The 19,890-nt window shown below is 45.1% G+C and overlaps 2 protein-coding genes across 2 annotated transcripts; both read left to right on the forward strand.

Moving 5' to 3' along the window:
• Nucleotides 1–4,622: 4,622 nt before the first annotated feature.
• LOC108789700 (olfactory receptor 5B12-like) lies at nt 4,623–9,266 on the forward strand. Its single transcript, XM_018559780.1, has 2 exons — nt 4,623–4,633; nt 8,348–9,266. The coding sequence occupies exons 1-2, from the start codon at nt 4,623–4,625 to the stop codon at nt 9,264–9,266; spliced, it is 930 nt and encodes a 309-aa protein (XP_018415282.1).
• Nucleotides 9,267–13,369: 4,103 nt separating this feature from the next.
• LOC108789701 (olfactory receptor 1019-like) lies at nt 13,370–14,299 on the forward strand. Its single transcript, XM_018559781.1, has one exon. It carries the CDS (start codon nt 13,370–13,372, stop codon nt 14,297–14,299), a length of 930 nt encoding a protein of 309 aa, XP_018415283.1.
• Nucleotides 14,300–19,890: the final 5,591 nt, after the last annotated feature.

Raw genomic sequence — 19,890 nt, forward strand, 5'->3', positions numbered from 1 at the left:
TATATATATATATATACACTGAGTGGCCAGATTATTATGACCACCCCATCAGTACTTCGTTGGGCCACGAGAGGACTCCACGAGATGACTTCGTTGGGCCGCCTTGTGACTCCACGAGATGTTGAGATACACTGTTGCCCTTCTGTTGTCTTGTACCATTCTTGCCGCTCTCCGTTCTGCCCTAACATTGACTAGTCGCTGACGGCCACAATTCGCACGTTCAGACCCAGATTTTCGGCTGACAGTCCGGTCTTTAAACACTTTAACAACAGCTGCTCTTGAACATGTAACGAATTCTGCTGTTTTGCTGATACTCGCTCCATGGCTCCGAGCGCCAACAATCATTCCACGTTCAAAGACTGTTACATCGCGTTGTTTCCCCGTATCTTCAGAAATCACTTCTACTGTCGTGGTAACCAACCTGCTTCCCTATTTATAATGGTCTGGCCCTCTAGAAACTTCAGGTACAAACGTCAGGTGGTCATAATAATCTGGCCACTCAGTGTATATTGTAAACTAGCTTCAAACAGTAGAGCACTAAGGCCACTGATTTAAATATTCTTTTTTAGGGCTTCCTTGTCCACTTATATTTAAATAAAGTTAAATTCACACACAAAAGGTTACTCTATCAGGGGCTTTAAGCATTTTTCTTCCAAAGCTAACACAAATACTTCACCAGCCTCCTGGCCTCTACGTGCAGAACCACTTTACACTTCAGGCCCCTGTCTGATCCTCCAGACAGATTTCTCTAACATAAGCTCTGTACGTACATCTAGCAGGTCCCCGCTGGATTGCCTCCCACATTTCTCTGAGGTGGAGCCCTCCAGACTCCTGGGTGGAGACCTCCTCTTTCAACCAGATGGAGCCCAGAACTCTAGCCTGCCACCTAACATAAAGGTTTTGCACAGCTGTACCAGCAAGGTGTGGGATGACAGCAAAACATGACCTCAGGGATGGAGGCTTCATCCCATTCAATACTCTACATAGACTCCAGGATCCGGGACTTAATCCAAATCCAGTTTTCTTCTAATGATACAAATATCCTCAGCACCTATGGGGGAGAACCTTGGGTACCACCTAAACCTTCTGACATAGTGGCAAGGAGCAACACTGCCACAATATTTATATTATTAGTATTATGTCACAGTGGACCTGAACCCTAATGGTAAACATTTGCTATGCAATGTTACCTCTAGAAGTGTTCATTGTGCCTAAGCAGCACCTGGAAAAAAATTACCCTTTGTCTGGAATTGCTCCTGAAAAATAGCAGAGCACTTCCTGATTTGTGATGTTGCCTAGAAATGTCAATGTCTACGGCCTCATAGCTTTATATCTGCAGTTTGAGATCTAAGACACTGCTGCCTCTGATTGCTAGTCTCTGGAGATTTGGAGTGAGATTTGGTTATGCCACTACCATGCTGCTCACTGTTCTCTTTCCTGGGGGGCTCTTTAAATTTTTTAATTTTCTATGTACAGGAGGTGGATTTTGTTATTTGTTTCTGGCCATTTTCAAGGCTAATAGGCATACTATTGTAAAAAAAAAAAGACATGAGTAGCAGGGCAGTACCATGAGGGACATGCACCAATGATAAAAATCAAATTTTAAAAACACTGTACAGCAGGGAGAGATTATTTTGATTCAGCTTAAAGAACAACAATAAAAATCCTTTAAATAACATTGTGATGGGGGGTGGGGGTGCCTCAAGCCTGCTTGTGGTGTTATGGAGCAGTACAATTTTTAGTAGTAATTTAAAAAAAATGAAAAACTGCATGGGGTTTCCCCCTAATTTCCACCCAGGCCCTTATCCAAGAAAGCAGCCTGGGTGGCCAGAAAAGGGAAGGCAGCAAGAATAAAAAAAAACCCTGCCCACCCTTCTGTACCAGACGAGACCACATCCCTTTGAACATTGCAAGGGTACATTTGAACATTGCAAGGGTACTTTGGGGTGGATAAGCTCCCCCCCCCCCATGCAAAGCCCCCCTTTTCCCAATGTTGAGGGACAAGAGCCTCTTTCTCAGTATGGGGGTGCCCAGATATCATCCCCCTCCCAGTAGCATCAATACAGGGGAAATTACAACACAAACAGCAAACAAACTGCTATCAATGTCCCTCTATGTAATCCATTGTCAATCACAATGTCCAGTAAGGTAATCTACTTCAATGTTGGCCTCCAGTGATCTAAATCTACTTCAGTCTTGATGACCCATCGCTCGTCAATCCTTACACATTACACTCTGATCAGTGGCGGAACTACCAGGGTCGCAGAGGTCGCGGCTGCGACCGGGCCCTGGAGTTCCGCCACTTGGAACCCTGAACTGTGTTTACAAGCCTTAAATCAACCAAAAAAGATTTTTAAATGCCCCCAATAATAAAGACAACACAAAAATGCAGCAAAGGGGTTGATCATCTAAAGAGTAGCAATTAGCAAGTAAAGATTTGGTTGTTGGCATCAGGGGCGTCCCGAGGCTGGGTGACACCCGGAGCGGTAACCACGCACGTGCGCGATGACGTCATCGCGCACGCGTGGCAGTATCCTGATACATGCCGGCGGCCATCTTGGTGATGGATGAGAGAGAGGAGGGGACAGTCACCCGGCGGGATGAGGTATGCCGCCGGGTCCCCTCCTCTCTCCTGATACTGTCGGGTGTTCGGTCCCTGACTGAGTGCCCGACTTTTCAGAGGGGGCTGACACCAAAATGACTGTGAGTCATTTCGGTGTCACCCCTCCAATGGTGTCACCCGGGTGCGGGCCGCACCCCCCTTGTGACGCCACTGGTTGGCATCACCCAAGGTTCCCAGTGCTGTGTTTACATGCCTTAAATCAACCAAAAAGATTTGCTGCATCCCTCCCCTCCCTCCTTTCCTTCCTTCCTTCCTAGCTCCTCTGACCTGCACATATGGCCTCGTCTGCCGCCGGACCGGCCAGAAGTGGCGTCACATCACTAACCTGACGTCACTTCCGGCCAGTCCGACATCAGACGAGCAGCGTCGCTGATGGGGCCCCAGCCTGTCTCGAAGCCGCTGGAGCGGCAATCCTGGGGCCCTGCACTGCTAGGGCCAGGCCTCCGCCTCCTCGCCCTTCAACGTCGGCCGATAGTCATGTAAGGGACCCGGCGGGCCCCCCAGGCTACCCGGGCCCCTTACATGAGTATCGGCCGTACCCCCCCTGATGGCTGTCCTGATGGGGGGGGGATTGCAGCTTGTTTCCCTTAGGTCTTACACTGTCCCATCTAAGGAGGAGATGCCTGCCTCTTTCCATGGCAATGCCCAAGGCCTAGGAGGGACTGACTTCTTAGGTGACATACTTACAGGGCAAAAGACCAGGACAGAAGAGACAGAACAGTGGGTAGTGCTGAGCCGAACAGGCCCGAGTTCGGTTCCAATTCGAACTTTAGAACACCCAAAAGGTTTGAATTCGAACTCAAACTCAATGCAAGTCAATGGGGGTAGAACTTTCAAATATAATTGTCCCCTTTAAAATGGCTTATATGGAAGTTATTGGCCATAAAAGGTGTATGGGGATCCGGGTATTGCCCCGGGGGACAGGAATCAGTGAAAAAAAACACTTTTAAAAAATACAGTTCTTAAAGGAGCACTACTTAAAGGGTAACAATAACAATTAAACATTCCTTTAAATACCGTATCTGGGGGGTCCCCTTAACCTGCCTGTGGCAAATCTGTACGATGTATAGAACCTGCTGCAGCAAAACTGACATTTCTAAAGAAAAATAAATTACATTTTTTTTACAGCGTGCAGTTCCCCCTCCCAAACAATACCAGACACTTTAGGTCTGGTAGGAATGTTAGGAGGGACCAAGTAAAAAAAAAAAGCGTGGGGTTCCCCCCAAATGTCATACCAGCCTTTAAGGTCTGGTAGGAATATTGAGGAGGAACCCCCATTTAAAAAACAAACAAAAAAAGTGTGTGGGGTTCCCCTTAAAGTCCCTACCAGACCCTAAAGGTCTGGTAGGAATTTTAAGGAGGAACCCCACCCCCAAAAATGTGGGGTCCCCCCTAAAATTCCATACCAGACCCTTCATCCAAGCATAGGCCTGGCATGGCCAGAAAGAGGGGGGGGGGGATCAGCGAGCTCCCTCCATACCAGACTACATGCCCTCAGCACTGGGAGGGTGCTTTTCCAAGGTCGCTCACGTTCGACTCCAACATCCAGCCCAACCCTAACAGTGGGATTGTAGTATAGAAGAACATAAAGCAATTGTAGATCTCTTACATTACTCAAATCCACATTGGAGAGCTACATTTATTCCCCAGTTGGCAGTTCCCTTATCAACTTTTTTTTAAAAACTGTAATAATTCCCCAGAAATTCCCTGGAGGGGTAAGGAAACTGAGTCTCGGATGTAATCAGATTTATTATAAAAGCAGCACTTGTTTCCAGATAGGATTCAGTCACATGTCCGGATGGTAGAAGACGGATACGTCTCGTGTACCGGAGATCCGATATTAAAGGAAAGCTATCACGTCTTTTCCCTAAACATCTAATACTTAATATCAATGATGATTCTACTGATGACATGGTTAGAGAACCAACAAATGAGTACATGGCCCAATAACATTAATTCCTCCTTATTTCCATATTCTGCTCCTTCATTGTAACAGTCAATGCCCCTCAGGCAGGTAAGTCACAGTTCAATCCTCAAGGTGGGTGGTTCAGCACTATGCTGTTACCTTCCTTTTCCACATTTTGAGCCATCACCTTATAGCTTTCATGTACAGTATGCTGTGATGCTGTGCAGAGAACACTGAGTCAGTCACATCAGTCTCTGCACCAAAGGAGCTTACACTCTAATGCAGTATCTTCCATGTTACTAATAGGGGGAAGATACCATCACCACAAGAAGACATAACAATTTTTGGGAGGAAATTGATCCCAGGCTTATAGTGTTAGAAAAGGGGGGCAAAGGTCTGGCCACTATGCCAGCTGCCGGGTCATTTTAAGCAGTCAGCTTGTTCATTGCAAAGTTTAAGGGATAGAAATTCAATAATTTTCCATTTTGGAAACAAAGCCAGGAATGTTAACAGCCAAGTCCACTCTAAACTGGTATTTTGGGTGGATGAAAGTTGGGTAACACTTTTATTTTGACTTGCTTGTGGCAACAGAGGCCCGGTGACATGTGCTACTGTTGGATTCCACAACCAAAAGGAGTCTCTAAAAAGTCTAAATGTCAATCCTAACAGTTAACCTTTTTGCTCCCTTTTGATCGATTAACTAATAATCGAAAGTGCTATTTGATTTAGATCAAAACAATCCTTTTGACCCTGCCAGATATCCAGTGAGCTTGAATAGTCCGGAAGTGAGCTGTCAACACTGTGCCTCTGCAGTGCCAAAATCCAAAGGAGTCTCTTCTGCCCTGCCTAGATCCCCTCTAGGGACTACAGCCCACCTCTTCTGTGTATAACTGCCATGTGAAAGCAACGCTGCCCACCCACTGTAGATATGTGGTTCCATGTGATGAAGGAAAACCATGCAGATAGGGACCCTAACCACCTCTTTCGATTGTAAAAAGGATAACTGTTGAGCTACCTCTTTGGCTTGGATAAGGTACACCACTTCATCAGAATCCCAGAAGGCGTGCACTTCTTAAAACAGTAGGAAGGTAAAGATGACCCTAGACAATAGTGAGGGTCAATCAGGGGACCCTGCTATCCCTTGTCCTCCACTCTTCTTATTACCATTCCCATCTGGGTCATGCCCACCTCCTCTTTGTTTTCCTTCTCACCCTATTAGGAGTCCTCACCCTTGCTAACCAACTTTCCTTACCTCTTCCCCTCCTCTGTTCCTAAACGTCTTCCCCCTTTTTCACAACCACTACTTCTCTTTCCTACACTTTCCTTTTTCTCTTTTTCACCCTGAACATGGGTCACTCCCTTTCTATACCCCATACAAAATATGGGTGAGAGAGGAACAAGAATCCATACACCTCAGATGACTCGGGATATCTAGGTTACCAGATAAATGGATTGCTTGGAAATTGTTATATCTTAAAACATACTGAAACGTCTGATCTACATGATGGGCAACATTTCATAATTCTATTCATTCCATCTGTATGCCGTTCTTCTGTTGCTCAACTTAAATAATGAATCGAATTATAACAAAGCCACACTGAGTGTAATGGTAGCTTCATTTTATATTTCATTGGTACACTTAAAGGAGAACTATGGGGTCAGGGCTTTTCCCCATTGTTCTCCTAAGGGTAACGGGAGGACACAAACTAGCTTCCTCCCGTCACCCAAAGCTCAGTATACCGCAAGCTACAGGTATAATGAGATGGCGCAGCCAGAACGGATCCCGACAATTAAGTGTTGATCCACCCAGCTGCGTGAGTGACAGCTGGCTCTGCCTATCTAGAGGCAGAGCCAGCTGTACCCGCCCCCTCCCCCGTCCGTTCCGCCAGTCAGCGCTGGAGGATCAGAGCGGGGAGGGGGGAATCCAGTCACTACCCTGTCACGGCTCTCTGCAGGGATAGATCGAGAAGTGAGCGAGCGCCGGTATGTGTTTGCTCACTTCCGATCTCACTTAACGAGCCGACCTGTGACAGTTTCATTGTCACAGGTCAGCTCAGATTATGAGGCTGAGTGAAAATCACTCACCTCATAGTTCTCCTTTAAAGTGACATTAAACCCTCAGATTTTTTAACATAAACCAATACTGTAATGTGCCCCTTACTGTAATCCATGGTTGTTTCCCTTCTCTTTGCTGCTCTTCCTTTTAAATCCTCATGTCTTCTCATGCTGGACAGAACTTCCCTTTGCAGCTCAGGGCCTCTTCCTGTAGTGCTGGCTCAGATTACAAGCCTATGCAAACGGATACACAGACACCATGTATCCATTCCTGAGACAAGGCAGTCTGCTGCAAAACAGAAGTTCTGCAGAGCATGAGAAGAGATGAGGATTTAAAAGGAAGAGCAGCAAAGAGAAGGGAAACTACCATGGATTACAGTAAGGCGCACATTACAGTATTGTTTTATGTTAAAAAATCTGAGGGTTTAATGTCACTTTAAGGATTCATTGATAGTGAAACTTTTTAAACAATGGAACACTCGGAAAGAAAAAAAAGATGATAGGGGTACTATCCATTTCCTGTTCTGTTCAAAATTAATAATGTGTTTTTTTTAAAGCAATATAACAATGTGGGGCAGATAAGCTCTAAATCGTCTTTTGTTAGGGAAGGAGCGAAGTCCCCCTGTTTGCTGGATTGGAACCCAATAGCAGGGAACAATACCAGAAGGGGAGTCCAGGCTGAGGTACAAGAAAGGATAATCCAAAATGCGTTGTCAGAGTACAGTCTGGGTCGAGGCAGGCAGAGAGTATCATAAACTATGAGACAAGCCCGGGGTCGATAACCAGGAGATCCAAATAGCAGGGAAGGAAGGCAGGAAACAGTAAACAGGAAATGAGGCATCGTAGCTGCTTTGGGAATTGCAAAATAACTCAGCAACAAATCTTGGCTCTGGCTGGAATTTAAACACAGCAGGGGCCAGTGACGCCCCTCCCAGATAGCAAGGATAACTTGCCACAAACTTGTGTCGGGGTTAAATTGTAATTTTGTTAACTTGCTGCACACATTCCTGGCAAGTTGTAGACTTGCAGAACACTCGCAGCACAAGTTCTAGTTGAAACTTTTTGAATTTGTAGCAAATTTGCTTGGCAAGTCTACAGCAAGAGTCCTGCAGGTCTTAGCAAGAGCTCTGCAAGCTCGCTGGTCTGGAGACTTGCAATGCAGACTTGCTGTAACTGTGCAACAAAATTGTGAAGCTTGGCAACTCTGCAAGAGTTTAGCAAGTCATTTTCAAACTTGCAGCACAATTTCTTGCTGTCTGGGCTGTTGTCTGGGCAACAAGGAAGCCACAGGTCCCTGGGAACCAATGGGACAGCTAGGAGAGAAGGAGTGCTTGCAAGGCCCTACCTGGCAATGATCAGCACCCGAAGCGACTAAGAAGCCACGGCAGCACCACATGCGCACGTCACACACGCACGTCATGCATGCACTAATGCGTGTACCCACGACATGCCACCACCGGGCACCAAATCACCCCAAGAAGGACCCTACAATCTCCACCGTACCCGCCGGATCCCCAGGTAAGAGGGCACCCCTGGTCCCACGACATCTCTCCACCACTTCATGGGTAGTTTTTGATAAGAAATTTAAAGATGTCTTCTCAAGTTAGCTACCAGGTTCTTTTCCTTAACATTTTACCTATAAGTCAAATACATTATAGATGTTTTTTTATATGTTATATGAAATGTAGAATCCCTTTTAAATGTTGATATTTGTAACCCTGCTATGTTATTGCCCCATTACAGACCAAGAACTCAGTGGGCAGCAACGCAACACAAGTGACCATGTTTGAGTTGACTGGGCTAACAGATAATAAGAGACTTGTCCCGTTCCTATTCATATTGTTCCTGATGATATACATGGTGACTCTAATGGGCAATGTTGGGATGATAGGTCTTGTCCGTGCCTTCTCCAGTCTTCACACCCCGATGTACTACTTTCTGAGTTACCTCTCCTTGGTGGACCTCGTCTACTCCTCCACTATAACACCTAAAATGTTGGCTGACCTCATTTCGGTCAGGAAGTCGATCTCATTTATTGGTTGTGTCCTCCAGATTTATTTCTATGCTGCCCTGGCAAGTATTGAAGTTCTGCTTCTCTCAAGCATGTCGTATGACCGATACGCAGCCATCTGTCACCCTCTTCACTATGTCTCAGTAATGACAAAGGATAAATGTTCTTCTTTGGTCCTCTTGTCTTTCTCCGTTGGCTTAATGCAGTCATTAGCACAGACCAGCTGTGTGTTTAGCCTTCAGTACTGTAGGTCTAATCTCATCGACCATTTCTACTGTGAGATCCCTCCATTGTTGAAACTGTCCTGCTCTGACACTTTCTTTTGTGAGGTTTTAACACTGTTTTTTGTAAGTACTTTAGGACTATTTTCCTTGATAACAGTTCTGATCTCCTACATTCTCATTGTTTCATCTATATTACAAATGAAGTCTGCAGATGGACGGCAGAAAGCCTTTAGCACATGCTCATCCCACCTCATGTGTGTCTCCATCTTCTTTGTTACAGTCTTCTTCGTTTACTTACGGCCAGACACTCGGGTTCTTGAGAAGCAAGACAAGGTGGCGTCTGTATTTTATTCAGTAGTCACCCCAATGCTGAATCCTCTAATCTACAGCTTGAGGAACCAGGATGTCAAGAGGGTCATAATAAAAGCAATCCAAGGATGTTGCTAACATATATATTGAAGCTGAAGTATGTAGTGTAATAGTATATCTATTTATATTTATATGCGTTGTGAAAATCCAGGCAACCTCAGCTCTTTTCCGGAGAGTAGCGTTTAATCCAACAAAAGGCAGATGAACAGGAACAGTCCAACAGAGTAATACAGAGTAATGATAAAATAAAGTAAATTAATGAAGATTCCCAGAGAGTACCCTTCTCTATACCAGCTCTCTCTCTCTCTTCCTTTCTCCCCTCTCCCATTTAAGTCTCTCCTTGATATACCCATTTTCCTCATTCACCAAAATGTGGAAGAAGCTGATTGGTTGACCAGAAAAAAACCTTTGATCTTGTTATCAAACAGGTCCTTGATTCCCATTTACACTGGAACAATTGCATCTCCATTGAAATGCTTTCAGCTATCACTTGCCTTATTGTCTGACACCAATTGCATTGTTTATATGTAATCACAAATACAAGGCCCTGCTGGTGCCACCAAACATCTTATCAATCCCAATAACATAGGCCTCTCCCTTTCTGCATATTGTTTGTGGGGAAAGAGTTTGTTATTTATTGTCCAAATATTTGCCCTTCCCTTTTAGATAGGACATGCTAAACAGCTGGGACAGGGGACTTATGCATTTCTTCTGTGAGTTTAATTGTCCCAAGGAATTCTTTTAATGTGGAATTAAATCCTAGATCACAATCAGAGATATACACACACACATATATAATATAAAAACCCAAGTGAATATCCTACAAAGTAAAGTCCGCTGTGCCTGGGGGGTTCTTGTCATAAAATGCAAGTCATACTTGCACATTAACCTGACAAGTGTGCTCTCCGCCAGCACTTCCACCATATCATCCTCTGCTTCTTCTGGGTCCCTGTCATCCTCTTCGACCATTGGACTACCTGTGATGATGTCATTCCTACACATGTGCACACCAGTTATGTCGTCTTCGGCACCCAGCTTGATTCTCAGCACACTGCAAATGCCCGGAAGGAGCCGGGGTTGTACACTCTATTTGCCGTACAGTGTACACAATAGAGAAAAACTTCTAAAAGTTAGGAGCAGTTGATTTTTGGTATAAGAGACTTGGTGTGCCTATTCTGCCAAAAACTCTCATTTCTAGCAGTTTATTTTTTATTTTTTGGGGTTTACCTCCACTTTCCAGGGGCGTAGATAAGCGGGGGATAGGGGGGTTCAACCCCCCCCCAGAGTGTCCTGGCAGTGGCTTAGCGAGGGGAGGCACTTGCTCCCCGGCGCTGGTCTGAAGAACATCCACAGACGGCCATGGCCTTCTAAAGAGATGCCGCGGATGTCCTGTTTGATAAAACATCGGTGACGGCTGGAGGAGAGCTGAATATATTGGATATATATATTTGATATTTTATCAAACAGGACATCCCCGGCATCCCTTCAGACGTACATGTGCCGGACTGGCCTTGGATGATCTGTACATGCCAGTGTGGGCTCTGCAGGAGGCAGGATGTCCTTCCAGTGACCAGGATCAGAAGGCTGCATGGAGACAGAAGCAAGGATAACATTGAGCGGCACAGTAGTGACACATACCAAGAAGTGACGTGATATGTTTGAGTGACTTTATTCAGCAAGCGCTACTTCCCAGATTATCATTTGCTACAGGTATTTATATCATGCTATCAATTCATGGATCACCTTAGGTGCTGCTGACTGTCTCTTCTTGCTCTCTCTCTTGGTTGTTTCTCCTTGCTCTCTCCCCTGGCTGTCTCTCCTTAATCATCCTCCTGGCTCTCTCTCCTTGCTCTCTCTCCTGACTGTCTTTCCTCGCCCTCTCCCCTGGCTGTCTCTCCTCACTCTCTCCCCTGGCTGTCTCTCCCCTGGCTGTCTCTCCCCGCTCTCTCTCCTGGCTGTCTCTCCTCCCTCTCTCTCCTGGCTTTCTCTCCTCACTGTCTCTCCTGGCTGTCTCTCCTCACTCCCTCTCCTACTGGTCTCTCCTTACTCTCTCTCCTGGCTGTCTCTCCTCACTGTCTCTCCTGGCAGTCTCTCCTCACTCTCTCTCCTGCTGGTCTCTCCTCACTCTCTCTCCTTGCTGTCTCTCTTCACTCTCTCTCCTGACTGTCTCTTCTTGTTCTCTCTCCTTGCTCTCTCCCCTGGCTGTCTCTCCTCAATCATCCTCCTGGCTCTCTCTCCTGTCTATCTCTCCTTGCTCTCTCTGCTGGTTGTCTCTCCTCGCTCTCTCCCCTGGTTGTCTATCCTCGCTCTCTCCCTTGGCTGTCTCTCTCCTCGCTCTCTCTCCTGGCTGTCTCTCCTCACTCTTTCCTCTATATTCTCCCAAACAAATTTCCACGCAGTGCTCGAGTGTTTGGGTTTCCCTTGAAGAAAAGGTGGCACCCCTACCTTCTACAAAATATTTAAAAAGGGAGTAAAACTATTTCCTGGGTAAATCTTGGTTTGTAAAGATGGCAGAGGCCCACTAGAGGGCTGTATTCCTGGGGTCACTTATATCTGAATGGAATGTCTGAATGTCCATAGATCAATTGCTCAAATACAGCAGCTGGAAGACGTGCAAAGGCAAGGAATAGAGAGGGTCACTTGATTAATCAAGAAAATAAGACAGTTGTTCCTCTTCTCTGTATTCCTCCAAAAATACACCTAAAATATGAATTTCTACATCTCGCAGCATTGTGCAATTTGCAGACAATTTACAAGTCACAGATCAGTAATTGGCTTGCTCCTATTCTCCGAGGATGAACCTTTGCCTGGGGCAGTGGAGATTTAGGCTCTCGGGTAATGGAGTCTTATATATAGATGATGCATTTGTAGAGGTGAGAAGATGCACAGACCCCTTGTGTATGCCGATCAGAAAAGTCACTCTGTGGCTCACGGCAGCTTGGAGGACGTTCCAGGTAATGAAATATAAAAAAAAACCTTTAATGCAGCAGTCCAATAAGATAAGATAAATATTTAAAAAGCAGTGAATCTGACATTCAACCAAATTCCTCTGCAGGTGAATCTTCCAGGTCCATGTGTTATAAACGGCAGTGGCTGATTCCCCACCGAGAATGTTTGGTGCAAGTGACATTCACAGCTTAGTCTGAGAGTCGATGCAGAGCATCAATGTGGTCTTTCATCTCGGGAACTGGGGGCTGCATACACAGTTTAAACACGTATACACCACCAAATAAAAGTTTTAGAATAACTTAATTTTCCCATTTTTATGAAATGTAAGTATTTAAATGTCCAAATGTTCTCTGAAATTACAGCATAAAAATGAGAAACAATTTGAGATAAAAATGAAATTATCAAGTTACAAAGCCACCTTTTTAACCACACCCCCTTGCCCTGAAGAAGAGGGTTCAGAACATCATCCTTGTGGTCCCCTGATGCAGTCCTTGCAATCTGCTTACTGGTCTTGATGCAACACTTCGTTGTGAAGTGACTACACCACTGTAAAGACCCTGCCAACTGATAGGCAATAGGAAGCTTTTATGGCACCAGCCAACAACGTGGGCACCCCAAGGAGATTATCTGGTGTGTCAAGTGACCACAGATTCAGGTGAGTATTTGTGTTACTTTTTTTAATTACCAAGGTGATTAACTAGAGGGGGTAGGGTGTTGTGGTTGCAGGAAGAGTAGGTGGAGGTGCTTTGAAGGTTTTTTGGCCAGACGTCAGCTTTAAACATATTAATAAAATCTCCTGTAAGCAGGGCCGGATTTACTCTCTCTGCTGCCCCAAGGCCAAGTACCTCAATGCGCCCCCCTACCCACCAAACCACCCCCCCACCATTGAGAATGGCAGACCTGCAGGTTGCATACAAGTGATCTTGGCGACATCGCCGGGATCACTTGTACAAAACAAGAGGCGGCTTCCCCCGCTGTACATTTAGCTCTGCTTGCCCAAAGCAGGGCTAAATGTAGAAAACAACTACCCGCCCGGTGCCCGGGAAATAGGAATTCCACACCCCTGCTGCCCCTCTACTCCCTGCTGCCCCAAGGCCGGGCCTTGGTTGGCCTTGTGTGAAATCTGGCCCTGCCTGTAAGATACATTTTCCAGAGTAAAGACATTGTCATCCAATATAATACCATAAATATGATATTTATTTCATCCACCACAGGGCAAAAACTCTATAAATATGGTAAAAAACCAGACGCAAGTAGCCATGTTTGAGTTTTCTGGTTTGACCGATGATCGGAAACTTGCCCCATTCCTCTTTGTGTTCTTTTTGCTTGTCTACCTGGTGACTATACTTGGAAACGTTGGGATGATGGTAATTGTTCACATCTCTCCCAGCCTCCACACTCCGATGTACTACTTCTTGAGCCACCTGTCTATGGTAGACCTCCTCTACTCCTCAGTAATTACTCCCAAAATGTTGTCCGACCTTCTTTCTGAGAAGAGACAGATCTCTTTCGTTGGTTGCGCTCTTCAGTTCTGCTTCTTTGCTGGCCTGGCAAGTACAGAGATCTTTGTCCTGTCGAGCATGTCGTACGACCGATATGTTGCTATCTGTCACCCGCTCCACTATATCACACTAATGACCAAAAAGAAATGTCGGGGGTTTATTCTCACTGCTTTCTCAATAAGCATTGTGCAGTCAACATCATCAACCAGTTGCATGTTCACTCTCCAGTATTGTGGTTCAAACCTCTTAGACCATTTCTATTGTGATATCCCACCAATACTTAAACTGTCTTGTTCCAATACTCGTCCTTGTGACATTTTAACCGTGTTTTTTGTATGTTTTTGCACAATAAGCTCGTTGACGACCATCCTGGTCTCCTATACGCTCATCATTTTGGCAATTCTACAGATGCAATCCACCAAGGGTCGACATAAAGCTTTTAGTACATGCTCATCCCATCTAATGTGTGCTACCATGTTTTATGTGACTGTTTTCTTCACTTACTTACACCCCTCTTCTAGCCGCCTTGAAAAACAGAATAAGGTGGCCTCTGTCTTCTATGCAATGGTGACCCCAATGCTAAATCCTCTCATTTATAGTCTGCGGAACCAGGAGGTGAAGAGGGTTACTTTGCACTTACTGTATAAACATGAAAATTGATATGATAAAAATTCTTACTTTTTAAGCCTAATGGTTTATCATAATCAATTGTCTTTTCCCCCCGAAATTTCTGTTTTAAGTTCTTTTCTTTATCTCAGTGATGTTAACTCCTTCAGCTTCTCTTAGCCACTTCTTGTCTACGTGCCCTCACTCCAGTGTGTGCACATAATTTCTCTACACTGGCTTCATAATAATGACAATGGTGGACTGTGACCTTGCAATGGCTGCTTGTAGTCTCCACCAGGGGTGCATGTGACAGGGTAACAACGACGGAGCACGATTAGGAGACTGTTGTCAACCCATAACAGGAAATCCTGAACAAAGACGTTCATGGCAAGACAACCAGGTGTTATTTAAATCAGGGGCGCCCACAATTTTTGTGTTAAGATCTACTTTTCAAATGAGGAGCTGCATGAGATCCACCAACGAAAAAAACCTCCCTCACTCTCTCTCTCCTGGCTGTCTCTCCTTGCTCTCTCTCCTGGCTGTCTCTCCTTGCTCTCTCTCCTGGCTGTCTTTCCTCATTTTCTCTCCTGGCTGTCTCTCTTTGCTCTCCTGGCTGTCTCTCTTCACTCTCCTGGCTGTCTCTCCTTGCTCTATCCCCTGGCTGTCTCTCCTCACTTTCTCTCTCCTGGCTGTCTCTCCTCTCTCTCCTGGCTGTCTCTCCTCTCTCTCCTGGCTGTCTCTCCCAACTCTCTTTCCTGGCTCACTTTGCAGTATTTTGCAACAGGCTGTATAAAGTAATATTCTTTGATGTAATACATAGCACTACAACCCCCAGTATCCACCAGAAAGGTGTCAGGGAGCTCGGCTCAGCAGACTCAGGCTAATAGGTAATCATGTGCGCACTGCTAAATAAAAATACCAAAATGGAATATAGGGGCCGCCATTCACACCCTTCCTGATCTACCAGCATCAGCTTTGAGAGCTACTGGTAGATCACCATCTACCTAAGGGGCACCCCTGATTTAAATATGTGTCTGCATCCCCCCTCTGCCGATCCCTGCACTGGCTTCCACTCACCCAGAGGATAAAATTCAAAATATAAACAATCACTTATAAAGCCATCCACAACTCTGCTCCAGGATATATCTCAGACCTTGTCTCAAAATATCACCCTAACCATCCACTCCACTCTTCCCAAGACCTCCTGCTTTCCGGCTCCCTAGTCAACTCCTCCCATACTCGCCTCCAGGACTTCTCTAGAGTCTCTCCCATCCTCTGGAACTCTTTACCCCAACCTCTCCGTCTATCTCCCACTCTAACTGCCTTTAGGCGATCCCTTAAGACTCATCTCTTTAGGGAAGCTTATCCCACCTCAAACTAACCGCTCAACCATCACGTTCGCAAACAATTCATCCCCACACAGCTACCTCCTCATGTATCACTGGCCCCTCCCTTTTAGACTGTAAGCGCTCAGGGGCAGAGCCCTCCTTACCATCTTGTCTTGAATTGTATTGTGATTGTAATGTCTTCCTTATATTGTAAAGCGCTGCACAAACTGTTGGCGCTATATAAATACTATGTAATAATAATAATAAATAATTCGGAAGTTTAAAATACATTATAATGCTAACGTTTTTTTGTGTGATTTTAATGATTGGGTTTAGATCTACTTTAAGCTCTAGTATAAAATCAAGTTGTTTGAAGCTGAACTCGGGAGGGAAGAAAATGTGATTTATTTTAGGTATGTATTATAAGGAATATGATGGGAATAAAGCATATAGAAATGTAATATGTATCAGTTGACCAAATTTCTGATTGTATTGTTCCAATTCGTTGTAGCCTTTTCCTGGGGAAGCGGTTTTTACCGTGAGAGGCATAGAAAGTACCTTCTCTATCAACATACTTTGTCAAGCACAGCATGGACAACGCTATCGTAGCATGCTGTCAGGGTTTCTTACCTTTCCTTGTCCAGTTGCTTGCAGCATGGCTTGTTTGCGGTATGTCTGACACTGTTTGTTCCTCTTTGGCACCCTCTTATAACCAAAGCCGTTAACATTATCATACTGACAAAATGTCTGGCAAATTGCTGTCTCAAACCAGTTCACTATTTAACCATCAGCTGATCCATTCAGTCTATGCACTTGCGTGTGTTCTGATCTACCAAGTGCTCTGCTGTTGTTCCTGTTCTCCGTTTGTGACCCTGGCTCTGGCTGACTGAACTGCTGGTTCCTGACTCCAGCTAGTGTTTCCATTCATACTGCTCTCAGTGTTCCCTGACCTGATTCGGCTGACTACCCTCTTTGCCATCTGACCTCTGGCTTGGCACTGACAAAGTCCTGGAATTTCTCTGTTGTTTTTTGCCATTTATGTTTATTATTGTTTTCTTTTATTTTTTTTTATTTTTTTAAATTGACAATTTTTATTGTGTATTTCGCATATATGAGTTACAAAACTTACAACAGTATGTGAGGCATCCAAGATATGAGGTATGTTATCAGTCATCACATCGCGTATCCAGTTACATTTTCAATTGTAAGCCTAAAAACCTTTTTCATAGAGCAAATTTTTTCCTGTGCGTCTTGCTAGTTTCTTAATGTATCGTGATTGCTACTCTTTATTACTTGTAGTTTTCCGAATCTGTATAGCTTATCTTTTTTAAGATCTACATTCAACCAATACCGTTATATTTCGATACCTCGACGATTAATTTAACATGCTTAAAAACTCTATAGTTATAGATTAACAAGTAAAGAAAAGGAAAGGAAAGAAAAGAACTTGTGTACAGTCTTCCTCCAGGGCTTCGTCTCCGATGTTTACCACTTTCAGCCTTTATCAGTGTTCCTCCCATATTCCCTTGCCTTGTATCCTGTTCTCCCTCACCCTACACGCTCCCCTTCTATCTGTTCTTCCCTTACCTCTCCATTCAAGTATACCTCAAAGCTATCCCACGGTCTCCACACCGCTTTGTGAGCTTCTACTGTGTTATTTAGGCGCGCTGTCAGATATTCCATAACTTGCACGTCCTTAATTCTGGTATAGAGATCTAGTTTCGATGGAGGAAGTTTACGTTTCCATTGCAGCGGTATGAGACAGCGGGCTGCCGTGAGAATATGTGTAATCAGTTTCCTGGTATTCTTTGAGAGGTCCGGGAAGGGTAAGCCTAACAAGTAGTGTATAGGTTGCGGTGAGAGTGTCTGTCCCACTATTTGTTCTAGGATGCGTTTGACTTCCCCCCAGTAGGCTTGGATCCGTGGACAGGTCCAGAATATGTGAAAAAGGGTGCCTCTTGTATCTTCACACGTCCAGCAATTTGGGGATATCTTCGGGTTTAGCGTATGAAGGAAGTCCGGTGTATGATACCAATGGTACATTATTTTGTACTGGTTTTCTTTATACACCGAACAAATGGAGGACTTTGCAGCCATCCTCCAGATACGTTCCCATTGCTGCGGCGATATTGTGGTTGCCAGGGCATTTTCCCATTTACGTATATATAGATGCTCTGTCCCTCCTTGTTCTGAGTCTCCGTTAAGCATACTATATAGAAAGGAGATCATGCCTCTAGTGGAATGTGGTGCCAGACATTGTGTTTCGAAGGGTGTGCGAGAGGGGAAGGTCGTTGTTCTAGTTATGGACTGTGCAAAGTGTTTGATTTGCAGATATGAGTAGATAGCTCTCGGTGGTAGATCATGTTCCTCCCTAAGTTGGTCAAAGGGCCTTATACTGTTTGTAATCCTGTCCAGTAAGTCCCTTATGTGAAACAGTCCTCTGGATCCCCACATACCTATCCAGTTCTTAGAAACCCCTGCCTGTAGTTTAGGATTCATCAGAAAGGGAGTCAATGGGGATTTTGCCGTCGTCAACCTTTTGGATATCTTGACTTTATTCCATATGTCTAACGTGAGTCTGGTGGAGGCCAGCAAAGCGCCCCTGAACATTTGCTCTGGAGTGGACCTTAGCAATGCATTTGGGTGAACTGGTGCTAGCCACAAGCCTTCTATGTTCGCCCAACTCGTGGGGGGAGTGAGTTTTGTTAACGCCGGTACTACTCTCAGTTGGGCCGCTTGGTAGTATGTGGGGAAATGCGGCAGGGCCTGACCCCCCTTTGCCTTTGGCGCGTATAATATCTTTTGCGATATTCTATGTCGTTTCGCCTGCCATAAGTAGTTCAGTACCTCCTTTTGAAAACATTTCAAATCTATAGTTGGTATTCTAGTTGGCAATGCTGTAAAGTAGTACAATAGTTTCGGCAATAATGTCATTTTAACCGAGGTCAGTCTGCCCGTGAATGACAGTCTCAAGGATTTCCATTTCTGCAGTAAAAATCGGAGCGATTGAAATAGTGGTTTGTAGTTAGTCGCATATAGCGAGTGTAAATTGTTTGTAATGAATATTCCCAAGTATTTAATTTTGTCACTTTTCCAGCTAGAAGAAGCGCTGGAGTGTCAGCAGAAGGTGAAAAAGAATGAAGTTGAATTGGCTCAATCTAAGAGTGAAAAAAACAACGTTAGCAAAAAACAGTCATATAGACTAACCATGGGGGGTTAATAACCTCCCTTGAAGCATATGAATAAACCATGTGATAGTGCAGTCCAGTTGGTGGGAATATTACCACCTCCTAAGATCGTTAGTATACCTTTATCATCTACTAACTTTATCATCTACTAGTTTTGAAAGGGGCCCCCTCAAAGTTTATGTCCGGTATATTACGAGCCTTTCGCAGTATTTCCTCTTTGACCTGAAAATAGTGAAGTCGACATATGACATCTCGCGGTGCAGAGGAGGTGCCTCTAGGACGCAGCGCTCTGTGCGCCCTATCTAGCTCCACTTTTTGCAATGCCGGAGTACCAAGCACAGTGTTAAATAGAATTTGCAATTTGGCGTGGAGGTCTTCTGGTCCATCAGCCTCTGGGAGCCCTTTGATTCTCAGATCATTTCTCCTTCCTCTATTATCTAGGTCTTCAACTCTGCGTTGTAGCTCTCGAATTTCAAAGGAATGATCGATTTGTTGCGACTGTATCTTATAAACCACTTTTTTTGTCGCCTGCATGTCTTCTTCCACATCTGTCACCTGTTGGGCCAAGTGCCTGAAATCATCCCGTAGTGATTATATTTCTGCTTTACACGTTGTTCTGACCTCCTGTATGAGGAGTTTAAAGTCTGTTTTTGTGGGGATGTGTTTAATGTAATCCCGCCATGAAGAGTATTCCGATTCATCAGGTTCAGATAGGGGCGGAGCATCTGTCGTTTCTGTAGCGTTGTGGGGAACCCGCTTTTCTGAAACTGCTTGCTTTCGTGCTGATTGCAGTGTCTCATTCTGCTTTGGTGTTTGATTTTTCGTGGCCGGTAGGTGGCGCTGTGGCGTAAGAACTGGAGAACTGGGCTGTTGCGATGCCCTGGGTTGCTGCTTACTAGAGGCCCCGGCTTTAAGACTCCTCTGCGGCCTAGGCACGTTGCTTGGCGGTGAGGCCCAGGAGTCTGTAGACGCCGTCGGGGGAGTATCCAGGAGAGGAATCGGGTCCTCCGGGCTCATGGGGAGATCCTCCACCTCACCTACCAGGTGAGCATGTCCGGGTGATCTTCCTACCACACTGTGAGTGGACGGAGGCCCTTCCGTCTCTCTCCCCTCTCCTGTCCCTGTACTT

This window comes from Nanorana parkeri, unplaced genomic scaffold (genome assembly GCF_000935625.1).
Source record: "Nanorana parkeri isolate BGI_ZX_2015 unplaced genomic scaffold, ASM93562v1 scaffold416, whole genome shotgun sequence".
NCBI classification, from domain to species: domain Eukaryota; kingdom Metazoa; phylum Chordata; class Amphibia; order Anura; family Dicroglossidae; genus Nanorana; species Nanorana parkeri.